The 21687-nt window shown below is 42.7% G+C and overlaps 2 protein-coding genes across 4 annotated transcripts in view; both read left to right on the top strand.

Annotated features, from left to right (window-relative positions):
• The window catches only part of lgr4 (leucine-rich repeat containing G protein-coupled receptor 4), a 70814-nt gene extending 60097 nt beyond the window's left edge, over positions 1 to 10717 (top strand). The window contains exons 13-18 of the mRNA XM_015338676.2: positions 513 to 584; positions 2941 to 3012; positions 3255 to 3380; positions 4927 to 5039; positions 5999 to 6067; positions 6535 to 10717. Coding sequence (XP_015194162.2) covers positions 513 to 584; positions 2941 to 3012; positions 3255 to 3380; positions 4927 to 5039; positions 5999 to 6067; positions 6535 to 7847 — 1765 coding nt within the window. The 3' untranslated portion in view covers positions 7848 to 10717. The remainder of the gene's footprint in view (positions 1 to 512; positions 585 to 2940; positions 3013 to 3254; positions 3381 to 4926; positions 5040 to 5998; positions 6068 to 6534) is intronic.
• Positions 10718 to 11920: 1203 nt separating this feature from the next.
• On the top strand, positions 11921 to 21176 carry LOC102686101 (coiled-coil domain-containing protein 34). 3 transcript variants are annotated; one of them, XM_015338663.2, is made up of 7 exons: positions 11921 to 11997; positions 13892 to 14144; positions 14805 to 14949; positions 15054 to 15161; positions 18488 to 18646; positions 19488 to 19629; positions 20660 to 21176. In XM_015338663.2, exons 2-7 carry the CDS (start codon positions 13900 to 13902, stop codon positions 20875 to 20877), a joined length of 1017 nt encoding a protein of 338 aa, XP_015194149.2. In that variant the 5' UTR covers positions 11921 to 11997; positions 13892 to 13899; the 3' UTR covers positions 20878 to 21176. The 3 variants fall into 3 exon arrangements, with proteins under 3 accessions (XP_015194149.2, XP_006642783.2, XP_015194148.2); XM_006642720.3 differs by lacking the exon at positions 11921 to 11997 and adding an exon at positions 12538 to 12625; XM_015338662.2 differs by lacking the exon at positions 11921 to 11997 and adding an exon at positions 12691 to 12788.
• The last annotated feature ends 511 nt before the right edge of the window (positions 21177 to 21687 follow it).

The following is a 21687-nucleotide window of genomic DNA, read 5'->3' as shown; positions in this document are numbered from 1 at the left end:
TTGAGCAAAACAAAAACATTCTGTTGATTAAAGTTACTGTCTAGGAAATCCGCACATGATCAGTTTGTGGGTTTTCAAAATGTTTTTTTTTAATGAACTTTTCTCTTCCTAAATTGCTTTCCCTTCTGAAGTGCTACATTCAGCTGCCAAATGCCTCAGATTAAGAGAAATGGAAATAGGTGTGTCTCAGAAAGAGTTCAAGACCAGACCTTGACAGTACACCCAGTCTCAGCACCTCTCAGGCCTTTTCCTTCAGGAAACGGGTTCCCCCCTCTCGAGTGTCGGATCGTCCACACGCACAGGCAGAGTTTCCATCTTACCTCTGCAGGTTGAAGCTGTGAGGGGAGGGAGTGGACGTAATTTATAGGCGTTAAAAATAAACATGTATGTGGAGAGTAATCCCTCGGAGATGGTGTTGCATAATAGAAATAGGCTCTAACAAGTCCGGCCCTTTTCTTTTCGTTTCCTTTACCATAAACGCCTCCCCCCTCCGCTTCTGTTTCCTTCTGCAGAACCCTGCAGCACAATCGAATCAAAGGCATCCAGGCGGACGTGTTTCGAGGACTGGCCTCCCTGCGCTTGCTGTGAGTCGAACACCCCTCGAGACGGCGCGTGTTTGTCACCGAGTGACTTGTGAAGGGCAAGGGCTACTCTCAGTTGGGTGGATATCGCCATAGAGCCTGGCCCTGCAGCTGTAGGTCCTGGCCCTGCAGCTGTAGAGCCTGACATTGCAGCTGTAGGTCCTGGCTTTTCCCCCATAGAGCCTGGCGCTGCAGCTGTAGATCCTGGCTTTCCCTCCGTAGAGCCTGGCACTGCAGCTGTAGAGCCTGGCACTGCAGCTGTAGAGCCTGGCACTGCAGCTGTAGAGGCTGGCATTGCAGCTGTAGAGGCTGGCACTGCAGCTGTAGATCCTGGCCCTGCAGCTGTAGATCCTGGCCCTGCAGCTGTAGATCCTGGCCCTGCAGCTGTAGAGCCTGGCACTGCAGCTGTAGATCCTGGCTTTCCCTCCGTAGAGCCTGGCACTGCAGTTGTAGAGGCTGGCATTGCAGCTGTAGATCCTGGCTTTTCCCCCATAGAGCCTGGCGCTGTAGCTGTAGATCCTGGCTTTCCCTCCGTAGAGCCTGGCACTGCAGCTGTAGAGCCTGGCACTGCAGCTGTAGATCCTGGCACTGCAGCTGTAGATCCTGGCACTGCAGCTGTAGAGGCTGGCATTGCAGCTGTAGAGCCTGACTTTCCCTCCATACAATGTTAAGTTTGTCACAAGTTTTTGATCTAGTCATAATCATAATCTAGTCGATTAAAAGGTCTATTAGTCACAGTCACTTTCTAGTCACCCACAGTTCTTTTTTTCAAAGCTGCTTTTAAAAAAAACGTTTTGAAGCAGTATTATAAATGTATTCAGTAGAGGCCCTCGCCAATGCTATAGTTACTGAATTTGCAATAACGAATTTGAAACCAGACAGGGCAAGCAATATATAAATTCATGAACTCATTGGTAAAATATTAATAACTAGCTCTTTCTATGCCATATTACCTAAGTCGAAAAACTACCATAGTCTGAGAGCAGTGTAAGTGCTCATAACATTGTGCTGGAATCACTCTAACAAAGAGACGGACCTGTGCTTTCACTCCACACACATTCTACTGAAAAAATATGACCTAGTGACCGCCTGTGCCATAAGATGTTAGTGCTACAATATTTTATCGGTTAGCTAAATACCCAGCAACATTCACAAGGTAAATACAATTAAGCGTACAGTACACAAAAAGCATTTTGCAGACTCACTTTAACATTTTTCCAAGTAAACTACGAGCAAAAGGAAACATTTTATTCACATTGTGAAGCCGAAATTACCGAGCGCATAGCTTGTCTGACCGACTCTCACAGTTTCAAAGGATGTCTTTCGTCGAACAAGCTCATCTTTAGCCAAGACATGTGGAAAAGATCGTCTAGAAATGAGGGGACGAAAGAGAAGAGGAGAGAAAACGGCACACCCTCATACTTGCACTTTTCACACAGTAGCAGCCCTGAAGCACATCCGACAGCAGTCCTGAGCTCAAACCCGTTCCAGCCAGCCTGCTATTCGCCAGACAGAAATGTGTAAACGGTGAATCTCATGTGACGCTGTTTATTTCAGTCCCGAGTTTTAGTCAAGTCGGTTATTTCCTCTCATCTCACTTCGCTCAAAAATGCAAAGGCATTTCGACATTGTGGATCATTTTCCTGAGCGTTCCGACATCGGTCACCAAAACGAAGAAGAGGTCGTGGCCGAAACATTTTTGGCATCGTTTTCGGTGCCGAAATGATCACTGCCTCCGTAGAGCCCCGCATTTCCTCCATAGAACTTGGACTTGATCTGCACAGGCAAGAAAGCAACCATGTGCTCCCCTTGACAAAAAGTCTTGCCCTAGACAAGCTTGCCAGCTTGTTCGTTTTGAGGCCGTCTCCCTGAGCACGGCTCACCTGGCCCGCTCGATGCCTGCTCTCCTGCAGGAAAGACTCACCTCCCGTTGACTCTGTGCATTCTTGCAGACAGTTGTGTAACTGCACAAGCTGGTGTATTCGTTCCAGCTTGTCAGGACGTTAATTCTTGCCAATGTTTTTTTTTTAAATTAGCTGTTTCTTTTTTTTTTTTTGTCTCCCGTTTGGATCTGTACCAGAAACTAACTACTGAAAAGACTCGCTGGATTCCTGGTGCACTGCTCATCTGCCCCCCCCACAGTAAAAAAACACGATACGTGCAGAAAATTATACTGATCTCCCCCATTATTGGACATGATTGTGATGATTGAGTTAGGCTTCAATTAGGGCTAGATTCAGAGTTAGGATTGGGCCTAGCAGTAGGGTCAAAGTTCAAGCTTTGTCTGCATTTTGGTCTATGTGTCTCATACAGTAATCATGCAGCACTATTAAAAATGAGTGTTTTATTATTTTAACAGAGACCTCAGCAGAAATCAGATCCGGTCCATTCACAAGGATGCATTTATGTCCCTGACATCGCTAACAAATCTGTGAGTAGAACTTGCACCGTAGCATGTCTTTGCTGGAAACCTATGTTCGTTTCTTTCAGGTGGAATTAGGAATAATAAATGGCTCAATGCCCACATACAAGAGGGAAAGATTGTGCAATCAAACCTTTTCTTTTACAAAATGTCTTTTTAGACGACAGCTGAGGTTCAATTCGGAGGCTCAACCTGTTTGTACATCTGAAATAAGCTTTAAAAGGAGTCCTGTGTGCTGCTTTGTATTTCAGGGACTTGAGTTCAAACGCACTGTTGACCCTGCCCACTTCAGGCCTGGGCGGGCTGAACCAGTTGAAGTTAGCCGGAAACATGGACATGAAGGGGTCTCTGTCAGCCAAGGACCTGCAGAAGCTCAGGTAGACAAACCGGGCTGCTCCTTCAAACCCCTGCCGTTTCTGAATGGTCAAAAAAGGATTCTTTTCAGTTGAGTTGTAGAGTTTTGAAGTTGAGAATAAGATAGCAAGAAGGTTTTATATGCCACACATTATGACTGAATTGTGGGTGTGGATAGGTTTATGGGAACTCTGAGAAACTCTGGAGAAGTGGTGGAGATAAATAGTCTATCCTAAGAACATTTTCCATAGTCAGATTTCCTAAGCAATAAAAGTCCCCTGTCACTTTTTCTGAGCAGTTTTAAAGTGCCACAGGATCTGCGCCTGTGGCCGGAAGGTTGCCAGTTCGTATCCTGCGGCTGGCAGAGGAATCCTACTCTGTTGGGCCCCTGAGCAAGGCCCTTAACCCCAGCTGCTCCAGGGGTGCTGTATAAATGGCTGACTCTGCGCTCTGAGCCCCAGCTTCTCTCCCTGTCTGTGTGTCTCATGGAGAGCAAGCTGGGGTCTGCGAAAAGATAAATTCCTAACACAAGAAATTTTATATGGCCAATAAAGTGATCTTATCTTATCTCTTTGTGTGTAAAATTTTGAGAAGCCAAGGTCTGAGCTGACCTGACAAAAGCTAGTTGTTTACACAAATCCAGCACTCAGACTGAAGCATCTGGGCCTGTGGCTGGTTTGCTTTGCTTTTCAGGGATAGTTTGTCTTTGAAAGCAGTGTTCCCCTGCATCAGCAAAGGGGGTGATGGATGAAGTAGGCAGGAACGAGAATGAACTTATGATACAAAACATCTGTGGAGCCTCTTGGATCCGGGGGCTTGCAGCTAGAAGATCTGAGTTTCTCTGCAGCGGGAGGGCGGACCAGAGCCATCTCCAAATCGAAAAAGAGGAATAAAACAAATGCTGGTTTTATTAGACAGCTGTGAGGAAACGGGGAACTTTGCGTGATCTGAATGATCTTCTAAATCGTCCTCATCCATTTCCATACTGGATGTGATCAGAAAAGGCGTTGTTTTGAACGTCTTGGCTTAATCTCCCTGATGCACCCCAGCCGTCATTCAACGAAGGAAACCGCAGCCTGTGGAACCGCAGCCTGGGGTCTCCGCTGGGAGGTGCCCAGTAAAAACCATTTAAACACGGAATTGCAGGGAAAGAAAAAGCAGGCTGGACCTGACACCACACCGGACACGTGCGCTTGGTGCGGACGTGGCCCTTAGTTATCCGCACCACGTCGTAGGCCTTGGCGAGCGGGTGGAGGGAGCCCCAGTATCAAGGATAAAAAAGACGAGGGCCCTCAATTTGCACATCTCATACCAGCCCGGGCTGAATGAGGTACTGTAAAAGAAGAAAAAAAAATGCAACTGCCCAAAACAAGAAGCTCTCTCCAGCAATTTGAGGTGGGTGGGGGGGTTACCTGGCGGTTCATTAATAATCCGTACCTCTGTACTGACGAGCGATTTTTGCAAGCGCCGCCAAAATCACGGGCAGGCGCTGTGCAGCAGATTCGGAGAGCCGCTGGACCCCCCGAGCTGCAGTAACGGTGTGCTCTGGGCACTGCATTCTTGTTGCAGGACGCTGTCTGTGCCCTACGCCTACCAGTGCTGTGCTTTCGGCGGGTGCGACGCCTACCTGAACACAAACCCGGACCAGGGGAGCCAGAGCGATGGGAGTCGGAAGAAGACAGGTGGGCTTTCCGGAAGCCGGGGGTGAACTGACTTGTATCGTGCAATAAACAAATCAATGAATATTATGTTATAATTGGATATCGCACTTGAAAGGCTCTATTTATAAGATAATGTACAGCCCAGGTGAAGAGGTTTAAAGATAGGCTTCAGGGACAGAACCTCTTTAGACATGAACAGAGAGGACGACAGGAGGACGTGACGTATCCAGAGTCCTCGAGATCAAGCCAGCAGACACACACCAGAGGACACAAGTGCAGACTATGGGGAAGTGCAGTTAAAACCGAGAGCAGGAGTGCTGTGTGTGTAAATGCATCTCTTAATGGCAGTATCGCTCACCAGGTTTCACACATCCTTCCTGAGCTATGTACCAGAAATCAGGCTTGCGGAGCTGGAGTGGTTCGAGCCCAGAGTCCAGTCACACACGCTACAGAGGGACTTCACCCATATTCAAGCTCACATTTCTTTGTCATTCCAGCATACAAGTATATGGTGGAACGAAATATCGTTCCCCCTGATGCATGGTGCAAATACATACAGGACACTGACATAGACATTGTAGACAGGATACACATAGTGCAAAGTGCAGATTACAAGGCAAATACATAAGACAACATACACAACACACTGGGGGGATTTAAACCCTGTTTCTGGAATTGGGGTGGGCGCAAGTAGATTCCAGGGTGTTGAGGAGCCTGACAGCCTGTGGGGAGAAGCTGTTCCAGAGTCTGGTGGAGCTGGCCCGTACAGTGCGACCTCTTTTCCCAGATGGTAGGAGGGCAAAGAGTTTTTGGGAGGGATGGGAGGGGGGTTTTCGGACACCTTCGGCTAGGAAATTTCCAGGCTGGCCCGTTTAAGAGTGCAGAATGATGGTACCGAGAGGGCGCTACCTCGGACACCCGCCCCAAGTGTTGACAAGACTCAAGGAGTGGGGCTTGATGGTGTTGGTTTTGTGTTCAAGGTGAGGGCAGCGTCGCCGAAGATGAGGGCGAGAGAATCCAGCTGGCTGTGCACTGTTCTCCCCCGACAGGTAAGGAGCGCCAGAAGCCACACTGTGAGGTCAGGCAGGGAAAAAAAATCCTTCTGGGACCTCTTAACTTGCAGCTGGGCTTTTTTAACAATTTGTCCAAATATAATTGCTAAATGGCAAAGAAAGACGAGCAGTTGTAGGAATATAATGAATTACTTAGGAATCAGTATAAAATCGGATTAATTTCTATACACGTAGTTCTGTATTACAGAGCGTGGCACAACAGTTCAGTCCTGGAAAATTCAAGAACATTTTTTAATATAAGAAACTCCGTTTTTGAACGTGACAGTTCAAAAACTGTCTCTGATGATGAAGACCCATGCATTAATCGCAAAAGTCACAACAAAGGTTTCTTAGTTGTCAGCTGTCCTTTCGGCCTTGTCTTTCAGAAATGTCAGCCATGCAGAGCGACTCCCCTCTTCCCTCCCCGTCTCTCAGTGTGTCTCTCTTTCGCCGTCTCTCTGTAGGTGCCTTCAAGCCCTGTGAGCACCTGTTAGGCAGCTGGATGATCCGCCTGACCGTGTGGTTCATCTGCCTGGTGGCGCTCCTCTTCAACCTCCTGGTCCTGGTCACGACGTTCTCGTCCAGCGCGGCAGTGTCCCCTGCCAAACTCCTCGTGGGCCTCATTGCTGCCTCCAACCTGCTCATGGGCGTCTACACGGGCATGCTCAGCGTGCTGGACGCCGCGTCCTGGGGCCACTTCGCCGATTTCGGGGTGTGGTGGGAGACGGGAGCCGGCTGTCGAGTCACCGGCTTCCTGGCCATCTTCTCCTCGGAGGCCTCCATCCTGTTCCTCACTCTGGCGGCCGTCGAGCGGAGCGTCACCATGCGGGACCTGGCGAAGAAGGGGAAGAGCCGGCGGCACAGGCAGTTCCGGGCGGCCGCCGGGATGCTGGGGGTCTCCGCCACCGTGGCGGCCTGCTTGCCCCTCTTCCACGTGGGCGACTTCTCCTCCTCGCCCCTCTGCCTGCCGTTCCCCACCGGGGAGGCGCCTTCGCTGGGCTTCACCGTGACTCTGGTCCTCCTGAACTCCACGGCCTACCTGCTGATGGCCGTGGTCTACACCAAGCTGTACTGCGGCCTGGAGAAGACGGACCTCCTGGAGTCGTCGCCTCAGGCCAGCATGGTGAAGCACGTGGCCTGGCTGATCTTCACCAACTGCATCTTCTTCTGCCCCGTGGCCTTCTTCTCCTTCGCCCCCCTCATCACCGCGATCTCCATCAGCCCCGAGATCATGAAGTCCGTCACGCTCATCTTCCTCCCCCTGCCGGCCTGCCTCAACCCCGTGCTCTACGCCTTCTTCAACCCCCAGTTCAAGGAGGACTGGAGGCAGATCCGGCTCTGCGGGCGGTGGCGGGAAGCCAAACCCAATGCCGGTACCGCCGCCGCCGCCGCCGCAGGGTCGGCCGCCGCCGGGCTGCAAACCGGCCACATCTCCCCGGATTTCTATTACGACTGCGGCGTCTACTCCCCGCTGCAGGACAATCTCGCGGTGTGCGACTGCTGTGAGTCCCTCCTGCTCGCCAAGCCGGTGGCCTGCAAACATTTGGTGAAGGCCCACAGCTGCCCGGCCCTGGCGGTGGTGCCCTGCCAGAGATCGGACGGGTACTGGTCGGACTGCGGCACTCCCTCAGCCCAGTCGGAATACGCAGACGAGGGAGACTCGTTCGTGTCCGACAGCTCCGATCAGGTTCAGGCCTGCGGACGGGCCTGCTTTTACCAGAGCCGCGGTTTCCCGCTCGTCCACTATTCCTACAATATTCCCCGGATTAAAGACTAGCAGGGACCCGGCTCAGTGCGAGACTCGCGGGACGCCTTTTCCGGGTTTTTTTGTTTTGTTCTTCGGCGGACGGAAAGCATAAGACACTACGAGAGGTGTACAGGATCTCCGTACACAACCATTCAGGAAGCACTTTTGGAATAATCACTGTGTGACTTGCCTCATAAGAAGGGAATTCGGACAATGCGCTTCATCCTTTTGAGCCAGGAATCTTTGGTCGAAAAATTTTAAGTTGGTGTTTTCTTGCGTCGTGTAGATCACGCCAAGCTTGTTTTACAATAATCTTGGGGGGGAAAAAATATCTCGGCCACAGCCATCTTTGTTTTGCTTTGCTGGTTTAGGGGGATCTCCTATTCTTTGAAGTGATGCAATTGCTTTATCGAATGTTTTTCGTTTCATACAGCAGCTTTTCTCTGACCGAGATTGTGTTCACACCACCTTTCATTTCGAGAGATGGGTACCTGCTTTTCCCTGTTTCATCTGCTCTGAATGCTTTGAATGTAAGAATATTGTGCGAGTCAACATTACCTGCAAATTGCCCATTTTGTTTAAGGTAGCTGACAGGATTGTTCTGTGTTCTGTGTTGAGAATATAATAAAAGAAAAGTTACAGTTCATACCAAGGGAAATAAGAAACTATGACCATGGCCTAAATTCACAGGTGTCTTTTGCCTCTAAAAGTAAGAGAGAAAAACTATTATGTTTATATGAGAATGAGACAATTTCCTTAGAGGAAAGCACTGGGTGTTTGGTGTCACAACCTGTTTGATGATTCTTTTTGTTCAAAACGATTAAACCAAAACTACATTTTTAGTGACAGAATTGTATATATATTAGTGATCTTTCAGGGTTCGCCATGAAAAACTTAATTTTCTAACTTCTTCAACCCAGGAAGGTAAACTTGAACGCCACCATGCACCTGCGTGGATCACTCTTGGCAAAAATTGTACACCATCAGCTGTAAAGACTTTTGTGTTGATCGACAATCATTTTTCTTCTTGGTGTTGCTTTTAAGGCAAGAGGGTTTATGGAATAAGATTCATCTTTCAGGTCACAGTACTATGTTCCATGGGCTTAGGGGTGCAATCCCTACTAAATATGGCTCATCATATCCCTGAAATAATTTCTCAGTATAACCTGCGTTTTCTGTATTAGTATTGAATATGCAATTACTGTTAAAAACAAATAGCAAAACCACAGGCTTGTATTTTCATGCTTGGGCTTATGCCTTTCTGTGCTAAATGAGTCTTCTCTGTGCCAAAACTAATGTGATGTGGACATTAGTTCCGACACCTTTAGTTGCAAAATAGGATCAATGGCAAACTGCGGAGCACTGATAAATCATGTGTATATGTGTGTTCTGGGTTTATATAGACATTTAACACAAAACTGCAGGTCAGCTATAATTTAAACATTCAAAATCTAGTGTGCTTTCAACTTAAGTGACATAAATATAGGATTTTAAGAAGAGTTGCAAATGATTTCATAATTTTAATACCATGAGAGAGCCCACAGTTACCCCAAAATATTATTGAAATGTTCACTGGTACACGTTTGTAAGCTCTGTAACTTTGTACTTGCTGATGTATACAAACCGTGAAATTTTACAGTACTTTACTCATTTTAATGGTGTGTGTAAAAATCAAATTAGAAAGTAACTTCAATCCGCAAGTGGAGGGCATTTATTTTTTTGGGGAAAGTTGTCAGTCACTACATGAGCCTGTTAGCAGTGAAGAATTCAGCATCAGAGCTATTATAGGAAAGTTTATTTTTTTTAACATAGGGATGCTTTTAAGGATTTTATTTCAGGTTCTGAGTCCACTATATGACCCCCAGGTTGTGTCAGTGTCTCTCATATTCAGTATTGAAGCTTTTAAATCCTTATTTTTTTGTCTGTTATGCTTCAGTCCTCTGATGCCCAGCTTTGATACATTGGGTGAAACCATTGAGTTCTGTGTTTTTGTTTTTTTTTCGGGAAGAAGACCAGATTCACTTGCAAACAATTTTGTGTGACGTGAGTTGTAACCATACCCCCTGCTTATATAGCAGATTCTTAGTCTTTACCCTGTCGTTTTCATCTTGCTACCTGTACGTATGGGTTGTGTCTTTAAAGCTGTGGTATGTTTTGGTTTTCATTCTCCTACTCCACAGGATCCTTCTTGCACTGCTTTATGTAGATACGTGCCTCCTCTCAGAAGCAATCCCCTTCTGCAACCTATTGCCCAGGGGATGGGGTCGTTGGTACATGCAACCCAGTGGAAGTTACGGTCGTCAGTAAGTGACATTGACCCACAGTTCCCAAGGATGGTAATGGTACAGTGATGTTTTGTGCCAAATTGCTCCCACCACACCATCCTTAGGGCAATACTTTCACACCGTTATCACCTTGTCACTCTTAACTTTCCTTAGGGAAAAAACAAATGGCAGATGAATATTGGAAACGTAGTGGCTTCACGTCCAAATTAAACTCACTGTTTTCTACAGCACAGGCTGTGGTGTGAACTGTATATCAATGCGTGTAATTTTAAGTCCTGAATTGTCTTCCCTACGTGTGTGTGTCTGTGCGTGCGTGTTGTAAATTATTTGATAGACAATAAATAAATAATGGGATACATTGTACAACAATGGAAGCTACCTCCTGAATTGTAGTGGCTGCCAGTAGTAAGATGTGATAAATTGTTTTATATATATATATGAATGCTTTCTGTTGCTTTGTAAATAAATCTGGTTGTACATTGTCAATGAATAAAATTCTGATTGTTGTATATGTAAAAAAAAACTAGTTTATACTAATAGTGGGAGGGAATTATGTACTGTATACTGTAATTTTTGTAAACCAAACCATTCATATAAAAGAATAATTGCTTTAAAGTCCTGTGTGTTTTCACTGCATTTTTATTTTTGTTCTGCATTATTTTTATTTATTTTTTTTTAGGCTGAGGTGAAGATTACAAATAATGATATTTTCTGCATGTACCTCTCAAAATGAGATATGCGTCTCATTTTCATAGTACCTTGGAAAGTGGTAGAAGTTCAAATTAATTCACGTGAACAAAAATATACTCCCAAAACATGCCTACAAACCACAAAACAGAATTTGAACATGCGAGTGACTTATGAAAAACACACACAAAAAACCCATCATGTGCATGATTTAAGTACAGGGCAGCAGTCATACTAGTGCGATAGTTTGTGTGGACAGTTGACTACACTGATCACAAAGCAGTTGTTTCCTACCCTGTATAGGTGTCCAGCTGAGTTCTACATCTTAGTTCTGCTAATTGAGGACTTGACTAACCTGCCCGCTTGTTAAGACAATTGTTTGCTTGTTTGGTTATCTTATTTCTGCACTGAGTCTTAGGTGCTCCCTGACCCTTCTAACTAGAAAGGTTTTGATAGATGAGCAATTTATGACAAACAAGCACGGGTGGGAATGGCAATGTATCAGAAACACCCACAGAATGTTTTTGTCCTTCTGCAGAGATCTCGTTGGTTACAGGAAACGCTGCTGAATAGATAGATAAGACTTTATTGATCCCGAAGGGAAACTGATGAATGATGGTATTCATGAAGAGGAAAAAAATATATACAGTAGGGTTCATAGGATATATTCCTTATAGGGTTGAGCCCAATTATCCCATTTGACTTTTTAAGAGCTGAAACGTGATTTTGAGGTATGTCCCTAATTAAAAACTGATCTGTATTGGCTTGTTTCTAAGATCTCGGACCGAGCAAAACCCAGCAGATAGAGTGAAGCACAAAGCCATTTTCAGCGTTTTTTCTGAAATTTACTCGCTGTGAGTGACGGAGTACAAAGTTGTTAAAAAAAGAACTTATTTGTAGTGGTATACATAAACTTTCTCTTCGTGCTGCCTCATTAACTTACTTTAAACGTTATTTTTAAAACGATGTTTCTAAGCCAAGAGGTAAGAGGTAAGTTAAAGAACCAGAGTCTTTCTCCTGATAAATATGGTGGTAAACAGTCCGTTGCCCTTGAGACAGCAATCCTGTCTCTGTACTCTGCCAGATGAAGTTTTCTGTAATTGCACCAGGGCGTTGAAATTCCTCCGACGACTCTGTCAGTCTATAACAAAACAGCTGCACGAAAAAATAAACAGAACTAAAGGGACAAATGGACGCATTATGACATGGTGAGAATGATCTGCTTTGCCTTTGCGGAAATATCAGCTTTTATTCACATGATTATGTCGGTTGAAGTCAACAGGACAGTTGTAGAGCAGTCATGTAATACATGTAATACAAGTCGCTTTTGTGTTGATCAAATGCTGTTGCAGCCTGTATTAAAATATGTTTCTTTTTTAACGTTTTACACGTTTACGTTTATAAATGTCCAGCCAACTCCCTAAATACTAACCTTAACGTTGTACCGTGTTTGTTACGCAAGCTAACGAACGTGCTTATTGCTTCGGTAAACGTTGATAAACCTGAATTTTTCTCTCGGTATTTTGTACATAATGTCTATTATGCTTTTTGGATATTTGGGGATTTTAACAGTAGCATTAAAATAATATTTTTTCAAAGCTAATTTATTAATTATTTTTTATATAAAGCCATGTTAGTTTACTTATTGTAATACAACGGGACAGAAACAACACTCCCAAAACCAAAGCTTAGCGTTAAGCGCTGCTATGGTAACGACAGCACTGAGGACGCATTTAATTGGTTGGCAGGTAGCAACGGCGTACAAAGCGTGGTGTCTGACGGGAAGGCATCAAGCGAGCAGACATTTTTAAACCGCTTATTGCGAGAGTGGGCTGGGTAGGTAGTGAGCTGTTTTTCCTTTTTTTTTGTTGCCGTAATGTGAATAAAATACGCCAGTTTTAAACGATAAAATATTAAAGATCACCTAAGTGCATATTCCTTAATGACTGTTCTGGTGAACTTACTTGCTGTAATTAGAATATAGCGGCAACCTTACAAAGTAAGAGTTTGTTTTGTTTACAAGTGAGTCTAGTAAAACACTTCTTTTGCTATGCAAAATGCTATTAATTGTCCGAAGCGGTTTAATTGTTAATGGTTATAGGAAAAATAGCGAGCTAGAGCATTACATTTTAGTTGCTTCTTGAATTAGGGTTTTATCTACATAGGAAGTACGGTTTAAAATGCAGCTCAGATTGTGTTCATAGTGCGCGGTGAGCTGTCTCTCTATACTTTGCTGATGTCACAATCATTACATTTTTTACTGTCATTATTTCATGCTCTTGCTGGGCGAAGCGTATGCTAATCCTAGCGGATTGAAGTGTAGGATAAGTTGTTAGTATATGGTTTACTGCAGTGGCTGGCTGTCTGCCCTGGACCTGGAGGAGAACTGTTAATTTTCCTTCCAATTGAGCTGTCCATCTCCAGTGTGCATCTTAACTGATCTGCTGGCTCATTTCGATTTCTATTTAACTTGATCCTTAGGCATTCCTGAGTGTCAAAATCTTCAAGTATACTATTCCCAGCAACTTCAGCCCAAAACGTTACACACTGCCTCTCCTTAACTTGCTGATGTCGTTTCTTATTATTTCTGAGTAAACGGCTCTAGGTAGTTAAGGGACTGATGATGAACAGAGACAGGTGGCAATGACAGAGTATTAGATGGGCCCACATGTAGTCCTTTTTCAGGCATCATTCCTAAATAAAGGCAGTTCAGAAAGTCAGGAATTTGTTTAGGGTTGATGACAGTTACATAGCCCATTTGACCTTTTAACCAGTAGTTTCCAATAGAAAACTGTTGTACAGTGTTTACTCAGTGCTGCAAAGGAACAAGTAAAATTGTATCCCATGCTGAAGAGAAAAGAGACACAATGTTATGGTGGTGGTGCCTTCTTCAGCTGTGACACCCGATACCTGAAGAAGGCACCACAGCCAAAACGTTCTCTTTTCTTTTCAGCATGGGATACAATTTTACGTGCTTACATATGCTCACACAGCTACCTATTTGAACTGTTTACTCAGTGCTGTTGCATTAATGAATGTCTGTGTGTTTATGTGCATAAGTGCTTATTTTTTTATTTTTATTTTTGTCCCCCCGCCCCCCAGGGATCACAATGTCGGGGACGCCTACCCGTCACGTGCCCTGCCAAAAGTCCAGTTCCACCCCTTGCGGAGCCCCGGAGGGCAGGCAGTCGGGGGTGAGGGGCTGCGATCTGGACTCCACAGGCGACTCGACGTACTCGCTGCTGTCCCCGATCTACCACGACAGCTTCGAAAGCGCGTCTGAAGATCAGGAGGAGCCTCGGCCGCAGCCCGACCCCCCTCCTTCACACAGCTGCGACATAAAGCCCAGCGACGGGTACAGGCTGCGATTATTTTTAAAGTCGGGGGCTTCCTCACGTCTTCAAAGACTTGGGCATTCAAGGTTACAAATCATAAAAGATTGGGATGACCACGTCTGCACTGTATTCTGTAATTTGTAATGTTTTAGTGCTTTTTCTGGTTTACCGCAGGCGTTGAAGCTAAATTTTCTAAAGTCATTTAAAGGGGCGGAGTGGTGGCTCTGTGGTTAAGGATCTGCGCCTGTGGCTGGAAGGTTGCCGGTTCAAATCCCGCAGCCGGCAGAGGAATCCTACTCCGTTGGGCTCCTGAGCAAGGCCCTGAACCCCAACTGCTCCAGGGGCGCTGCTGTACAATGGCTGACCCTGTGCTCTGACCCCCAGCTTCTCTCCCTGTCTGTGTGTCTGTGTGAAAAGATAATTCCTAATGCAAGAAATTGTAAAGGGTTAATAAACTAATGTTAAAAAAAAGAAGTACAAGAAGAAAGCTACATGTCTGGTAGCCCTGCCCCAGTACTTGCATAATGGTGTGAATGCTGTACTGTACATTGGCCCTTTGTGATATTAATGAATCGCTGTTTTATGTAAAACGCAATTTAATAATTTTATGAAGGATTTTTTTTTTTTAATCGAGGTGAAATCTAAATCATATTGTAGTATTTGTAATCTTTGAACCACAGTACTAAGAAGCATAAAGCTAAGACACTCATCCGCATGGAACTGGAAAGATGTCCCTCTGTAGAGTTTGATCTGACTGCCTGGGAAGAATGGATTGTTCGAAAAGCCAGAGAGGAGCGCACTGAAATGCAGAAGAGAGCTTTGAAGGTATTTTAAAACGGAATTTTTTACTTTATAACGTAAAAGTATGTTTCCTTAGCCTGCTTCATTCTCATAAGGATTTTTTTTTTTAATATCTTGCCTCATGACAGGAGATGGCTCTAAAGGAAGAAAAAATGGAAAAAGAGAAGGACCTGGAAAGAAAGAAGATCGCTGCTGAGGAAAAGCTGCGTGACTGGCTTCAGGTGAAGAAACAGCAGGTACAAACATTTTGCTAGACAAGCTTGATTTTTTTCAAGTTAAATTCCATTGCAAAGTCTTTGTGGAGAGCAGTCTGCAATCATTCCTAAGCAGCAGAGCTAACCAGGTAGTTAATGATTCACTGAGCAATTTGGGAACTATCTGAGGTGATGTTCTATGGCACAGGCTGGCTGTGCCAAGGTAACTTAACCATGCAATAATGGACCAGGAATTATCACACTGGGAGACTTTTTAATGGAAATTACTAAGTCATTCTGCATTTTGATCAATTTGTTTGACTGATGGTAAAAATGACTGATTCAGGAGTCAGACTTACTGAAGGGATTCTTGGCTACCTGTTAAAGGTTCCACATTTCTGAAGATAAGTTAATCACTTTAAATATGCTACGAATTGTGAGTGAGTCCATGGCTTATATTTACTAGATAAGTAATTTCCTAATTACTGGTAGTTTGACTTCTAGCTTCAAAATCACAGACTTTATAAGCATAATTTTCATATCCTCCTTGAGCCTGTAATTCAGTCAGATGACAAAACCTAATGACTTATGCAGTTGCATTATGCACACTTTTTAGTTTTCACTTATTAGTACTGTATAACATCATACAAATATTTTTTAATGTACTTAACGTATTTTACAACAACAATCTCCACTCCCTTCCTGTATACACATGAGTTCTATTGAATAGTCATCAATACTCCTTGTTACTGTATATCCAAACATTTCCACAAAGTGCTAAATTAATCATAGTTTTTTTTTTCTCTCTTACATCTTGTAATGTGAGATGCATGTGATCTTAACGGATTAATATAAATGTTAAATTAACTTCTGTTGAGCTTGGCAGAGCATTGAGACCTAATTGGAAAAATCATATTCAAAGGATATGAAATGCATGTTTAAACATGGAGGCAGTACAGCTGAGCAGGTGCTACCATTCCCTTAATTAGAGCTTTCCAGAAAACAACACTAATTTACGACAGTGCCAAATACAAGTGTACTTTCAGATAAGCCTTCACTTAACAGAAAGATTTTCCAGATCTCCAGAACCGGTTGTGTCAAAAACACCAGTGACAGGGTGATGTTTTCTTTGCTCACACAGAGTGCTTGATGTGGCTCTAAAAGGTTGATTTTTCAATGTGAATTTCATGTGCTTTTAATGGTTTTTCATTCCGTGTGTTTGGTTGCTATGTTTTAGGTCTCTGTCAACATAGTCCTAGGTTTGGAAGTGCCCCAACACTTGATGATGATAGAGATAAATGTATTAATTCCCAGTGAGGCTAAGAGAACAATTTTAGCTGCAGAAATGGGTAATTCGTCTAAGCCCTTTCTGATACAGCCAGGAAAAAAAAAACACATTGGAAGAACATTGCTTATAAATCTTTAGTTAAAGGGTTATAAATCCTTTAGTTAAAGGGTCCATTTTAATCATGAAAAAAGTCTTTACATTTTTTTACTGGTACTTTTCCATGCCAATTTAGGACTGATTCTATTTCAGGTAAAAAAAAAGTATTTTCAGGTTATGGTAGTAAAGAAAATTAAAAGACTTTATTGAAAGTCTCCATACTGTTAATACTTCATGGTAAATTACTCTATTATGAGCAGAAAATAAGTACAACTTGGGAGGTTTCTGCTTTTTTAATGTTCTTTTGGGTTTAATAATTCCCTCGTCAAAAAGTGTGGAAAAAATGATTGCTACTTAATTAAAAACATAAAACAATAATAACAGTGATCTAGTGATGGACCGAAACCTCCGCTTTCATGGGCTTAGAGCCAAAGTATTGTTAAAACACTTATGTGGCTCCTGGAGAATGGATGGCATTTTGAAAAGCTGTAATTAATATGTCGAAATGGGTAACTGTCCTTGGGCAAAGTTGCATGTAAATCTTTGTAATCAGACAGTGGCAGATCAGAATAATAAAAAGAGTTGTGGGTTTGCAAAAAAAAGCCCAGTGAAAATGTGAAATTCAGTTACTCTCAGTCTTTGTTTCAGAAGCCTCTGCATGATTTATTTCTTCTTTTTAAGTATGCTGTAATTTAATTCTGCAAAGTAATTAAGCCTCCGGCGTATTCAAAGGCATGCAACATGGTGTTTATGATCGCATTAATTTTTCTTACAATGCCAAAGCAAAACGTATAGCCATTATATTTCAGCATGGAGGTTTCATCTGAGAGGGACTTTTTATCCACAGTTCTCTTATCCATGATGCATTTTAAGACAAAATTCAGTACCAACTTAAGGCTTTGCCCTTAAATAGTCTATGATGAAGCGTTAGGTCTTGAATGCAGAAAGTTAGGGTGCAAAAGGGGATCCTAATGAAGGGTTCTTAATGTGAGTTACTGGAAAGATGAACTGTCAGTATGGAAATGAAAAAAATATTAAATTACTTTTGCAGTCAACTTGAAACACTTTGAATCTTGATGGGTAGGGTTGCAACTTGTCAAGTGTAATCATATAACACATTATCTCATCTGATCTGAAGAGTTAAGTGAGGTTATATTTGGCTGGTTTAATGCTTAAATTGAGGCTGTCCAAAAGGATTCAGGTGACGTTAGTGACTCACAAGACGGCAGGTTTTCATATCCCCCCAAAACAAATTGGAGAGAAGAACTTGAAACGATGAAAATTGGAGGAGAGAAAAAAGCTTCACATGTAGAGCCTTGACACATACTTGAAGAGGTGTATTCCTCTTGGCATTGTTTGAACCTCTGCTTGCTCACCTGAAGAGTTACTACCTGTCAGAAGAGATGTTAATGCCAGTGGATTTGGCAGGTGCTTTGATCTTTCTCGTTTGTTCTGTACGTTTTGTTGGACTGGTGTGGGTAAAATGCTTCACTGAAGTGACCCTCCATAAGGGGGGTCTAGCGCCACCCCATAATATTGCCTGCTGCTGATTAAAGGGGAAATACAATGCTATTATTATATTTCGGGGTTAGAAGGAATCGGCATTGATAACCTCATTTCAAACCACAATAAAAGTAGAATATACGTAGCACTTTGTAAAACCAGTGTAGATCCCAAAATAATGAAATCTCTACATGTGCACAGCACCATATTCTGTGATTCAGAACGAGGCAGCAAAACTTCCAGTGACGTGAAGCGAACCTATTACGCTGTAAAGAAGCAGGCTTGTGAATCCAATCCCATCTCTTAATCCAATAGAAACATTGTTCTCGATTTTCCCCTTTCAGTCACTGTGTTGCATTGTAATCGCTGGTTCGAAAACCCCGCTAGATGTGGTGAAGAGCAAGATGTCAGCCGTAGGGAAAAGGTCAGGACGTGTCTGGGTAATGGCATTTTATTCTCAGTGTTACTCGTTGTGTTTAAGGAAAAGTTAGAAAATGAAATGAAGAGAAGCAAAGAGCTGGAAGAGATGGAGAGTAAGGAGCAGAAGAGGAGGGAAACCGAGGAAAAGGCACAGCAGCAATATAAAGAGTGGCTCAAGAAGAAGAAGCAGGAAGAGATGGAAAAAAAGCAAAAGGAAAAGGTGAGGAAAGTTCTTTGCACTTCTTTCTGGCAGACCAGTTTTTTTCTTGCGTTTTAACAGGCCTCTGGTGTAGATCATATCTTAAGCCCCTTAATGACAAGTGTAGTTGGGGAAACTATCACTTGGCCCTGATTGATTGGGCTTAAAGCCCACTGTAGATAGGTGCTAAAGAATGGTAGAAAATAAGTTTAATTAAAGGATACAACTGTAAGAGACATTCATCCTTAGCATCTTTGTACCATCTATCCTTCTCATCATTGAGGGTTTATGACATGATGAGCTCATGTGCCAGTTTTTTTTAATTACAGACTGATACATTCTTATAAGTGTCATTTGATTATTTCGAGAAGGCTGATCTGTGCAAAGTGTGAATGTATGTTATATGTAACTTTTATGTTAATATGTAACTTCTGCCTTGTGCAAAGCAAAAGGTTCAAGCTGTTCCTCATGAATCCTCAAATTGCCTGCGATAAAAAATGCAATAAAATTACAAAACCTGCATCTGAACGCCTTCTTAAAATATTTTGCCTCTGTTGCAAAGGCATTACAGTTTCAAATTGTACCTTCTGCAACATGCTTACCAGAATGTTGTTTGACGATGTAATAAATGTTTCTATTCTTGAGCACTTTGTCTTGCCATGAAAGGTGCTATATAAAATTAAAGAATTGCTCCATCTCTAGCTTTCCAAATACAGCGAAGAGTTTTCAGTGTGATTGTCCTGGACACTTTACATGCAGCAATAAACAAATTCAGATGCTGTGTTAAAGGTTGAACATATTAAAAATGCAATTTAATTTAGTTGATTTAGGTTTAAGCACTTTGGTGTGCATCGCTGTGCAGGAAGAAGCCAGTAAAAGAGAGGCTGAGCTCAAAGAAAGGAGAAGAAAAGCGGAAGAGAAGTTCCAGGAATGGTTAAAAAGTGCGAAGGACAAGCCTCGTCCTGTCTCCAACAGCTTTGCTTACTCCAATGGAAAACTCACAGGTATGGTTTGTGTTGAGCACGTTCCTCCAATGCTTGTATGTGTGAAGGTGGGCTTAATCTAATGAGATAATACTAGATTTGGTTTCAATCACATCTGGGTCTCATTATTGGTTTTTCAGAGGGGGACAAACCCACTTCTGGATTGTGTCAGAAAGCTAATGTAAATAGAGTTACCACTGTAGTCCCTTTTCCTATGCCAAAGGGTCACACAATCTGCTAAATTTACGTTCTTGTTATTTAGCCAGTATAAGATAAAACAGTTGTCACCTACATAACTGCACATCTACTACCGCTAGAAGAAGGGAAATAAAAAACTGTCATTTAATTGCTTCATTGGTATTGCCATGCAGTTGTAATAGTACCTCTTTGTTTTATAGCTATTTTTTGTACAGTGGTCTGCATGTAATGGGTTCACACTTCACTAGTTCTATCATTGCTTAAAATGTATCGGAAGACCAAACTGAAAGAAAAGGAGAATTAGTAGACACGTGGGAACATTACAGAGTATTTCAGGTCCTATTAATATCCTTCCTACATATTTCATTGAGCCTTCCTACCAGACCTCTGCCCTTGTCAGAAGGCGCCGTCATTCCTGAGTGATAAAGAGCAGGCCTTGCCTTGTGTTGTCTTCACTTCTTCTTATCAGACATACTCCAGATTACTTTGCAAACGTGTTGTCCTGCTGCTGTTAAAATAATAGTTGTCACATTACTCATATATCAGGGATGCAGAAATCTGCTTTTTCTTCACTCACAAGTCAAACAGTCCTGTAACAATGAAAAGCATTTTTGAAATCTGCTCATACACTGATCTGCTGTTCTTTAAACCTTTTCTTTTTTCACACTGTGACTAGTAATGTTAAAACTTGAATACCCTTTCCAGATCAAGAAATTTAGCTTCCCTAAATCATCAAAAATGTTTCCCTCCTAATCTGATGATATTTGATTGGACCACTAGTGAAATGTGAAATGTATTTTGCCTCCTAGTCACAGTTCTACTTTCACTAAAGTAGTTTCATTGCTCTCTACAGGATACTACGATGGCACCTCCTATCCAGCACCAAGCTTCTACAACCCTATTCCCTGGAAGCCTATCCACAATCCCCCACCAGAAGACTCACTGAAGAAAAATTCCATTAGGAAAAACAAGAAGCCCAGCAGTTCTGCACTGTATAGACAGACCCCAGCTGTGAGCTGTAAGCCGAAAGACAGCCTCACTGTGGGGTCATCACAGAAGCACAGGAGGTGACGAGAGAGTGCAGTGTATGGACTACACAGCTGCCTGGGAGGCAGCATCTTAATTGCCCTGTCCCTTTCCTAGAAACTCCTGCTTGCTTTTTTTGGTTCTTTTCTTGAAAAGAAAAAAAATTGGCATTTTGGAAGCAAGACTGGCATTAACATTTCTCATTCATTTTCTTTAAGAAGAAAAACGTTTGTTGAATCGTTTCTGTTACTGAAATTTCTATGGGGAGCACACTGGCTCTTTAAAATGACCAGCTTTTCAGATTTGTAAATAGAGTAAAAATTGGAGTCATTTTTTTTAATTTGCTTAAGAGGTTTCTGAGTTTTATTTATTGTCCTATTTTGAGCCAGTGGCATGTAAGGTTTACTTATGATCTCTCAATACAATCTAGAATATTGTATTTGAGTAATTTTACAGTTCAACTTTATTTTAAAACCAGAAGAATTTGAAATCATGATTATAGTTTGACATTGTTCAATTTCTGAGAACATGCTTAGCTCTCTAGTAGCTGAAGGTATCATGAGTAGTGTTCCTTTCTAAACACTTTTTGTGAAAATTAGTCTGCAGTTCACTAATTCTTTTCTATTCTCATCATAATCCTCCACAAAAAAATCAATTTTTTGCTAATCTTAAAAATTCACTTTATATCAGGAGATTGCATTAATGTAGATGAGAGTGTTAGTGATTCTATATTTCTTTTTTAACTGAAGTACAGATTGGTTTGAAAGGTCTGATACATTTTTTACAGGAACAAGACTAGTGTTCTCAGAGCTAATCTGTGCAATAGCATTCCATCCTGTTACACTAACATATAGT

The sequence above is a fragment of the Lepisosteus oculatus genome, chromosome 21 (genome assembly GCF_040954835.1).
Source record: "Lepisosteus oculatus isolate fLepOcu1 chromosome 21, fLepOcu1.hap2, whole genome shotgun sequence".
NCBI lineage: Eukaryota > Metazoa > Chordata > Actinopteri > Semionotiformes > Lepisosteidae > Lepisosteus > Lepisosteus oculatus.
Note: the sequence above shows the minus strand (reverse complement) of the source record. Positions and strands in the feature narration are given on the sequence as shown.

Coding starts and splice junctions, on each gene's coding strand:
- LOC102686101 (XM_015338663.2), top strand. CDS start 13,900: ATGTCGGGGACGCCTACCCGTCACGTGCCCTGCCAAAAGTCCAGTTCC. Junction 14,145..14,804: donor GACATAAAGCCCAGCGACGG/GTACAGGCTGCG, acceptor TTTGAACCACAG/TACTAAGAAGCATAAAGCTA. Junction 18,647..19,487: donor AAAAAAAGCAAAAGGAAAAG/GTGAGGAAAGTT, acceptor ATCGCTGTGCAG/GAAGAAGCCAGTAAAAGAGA.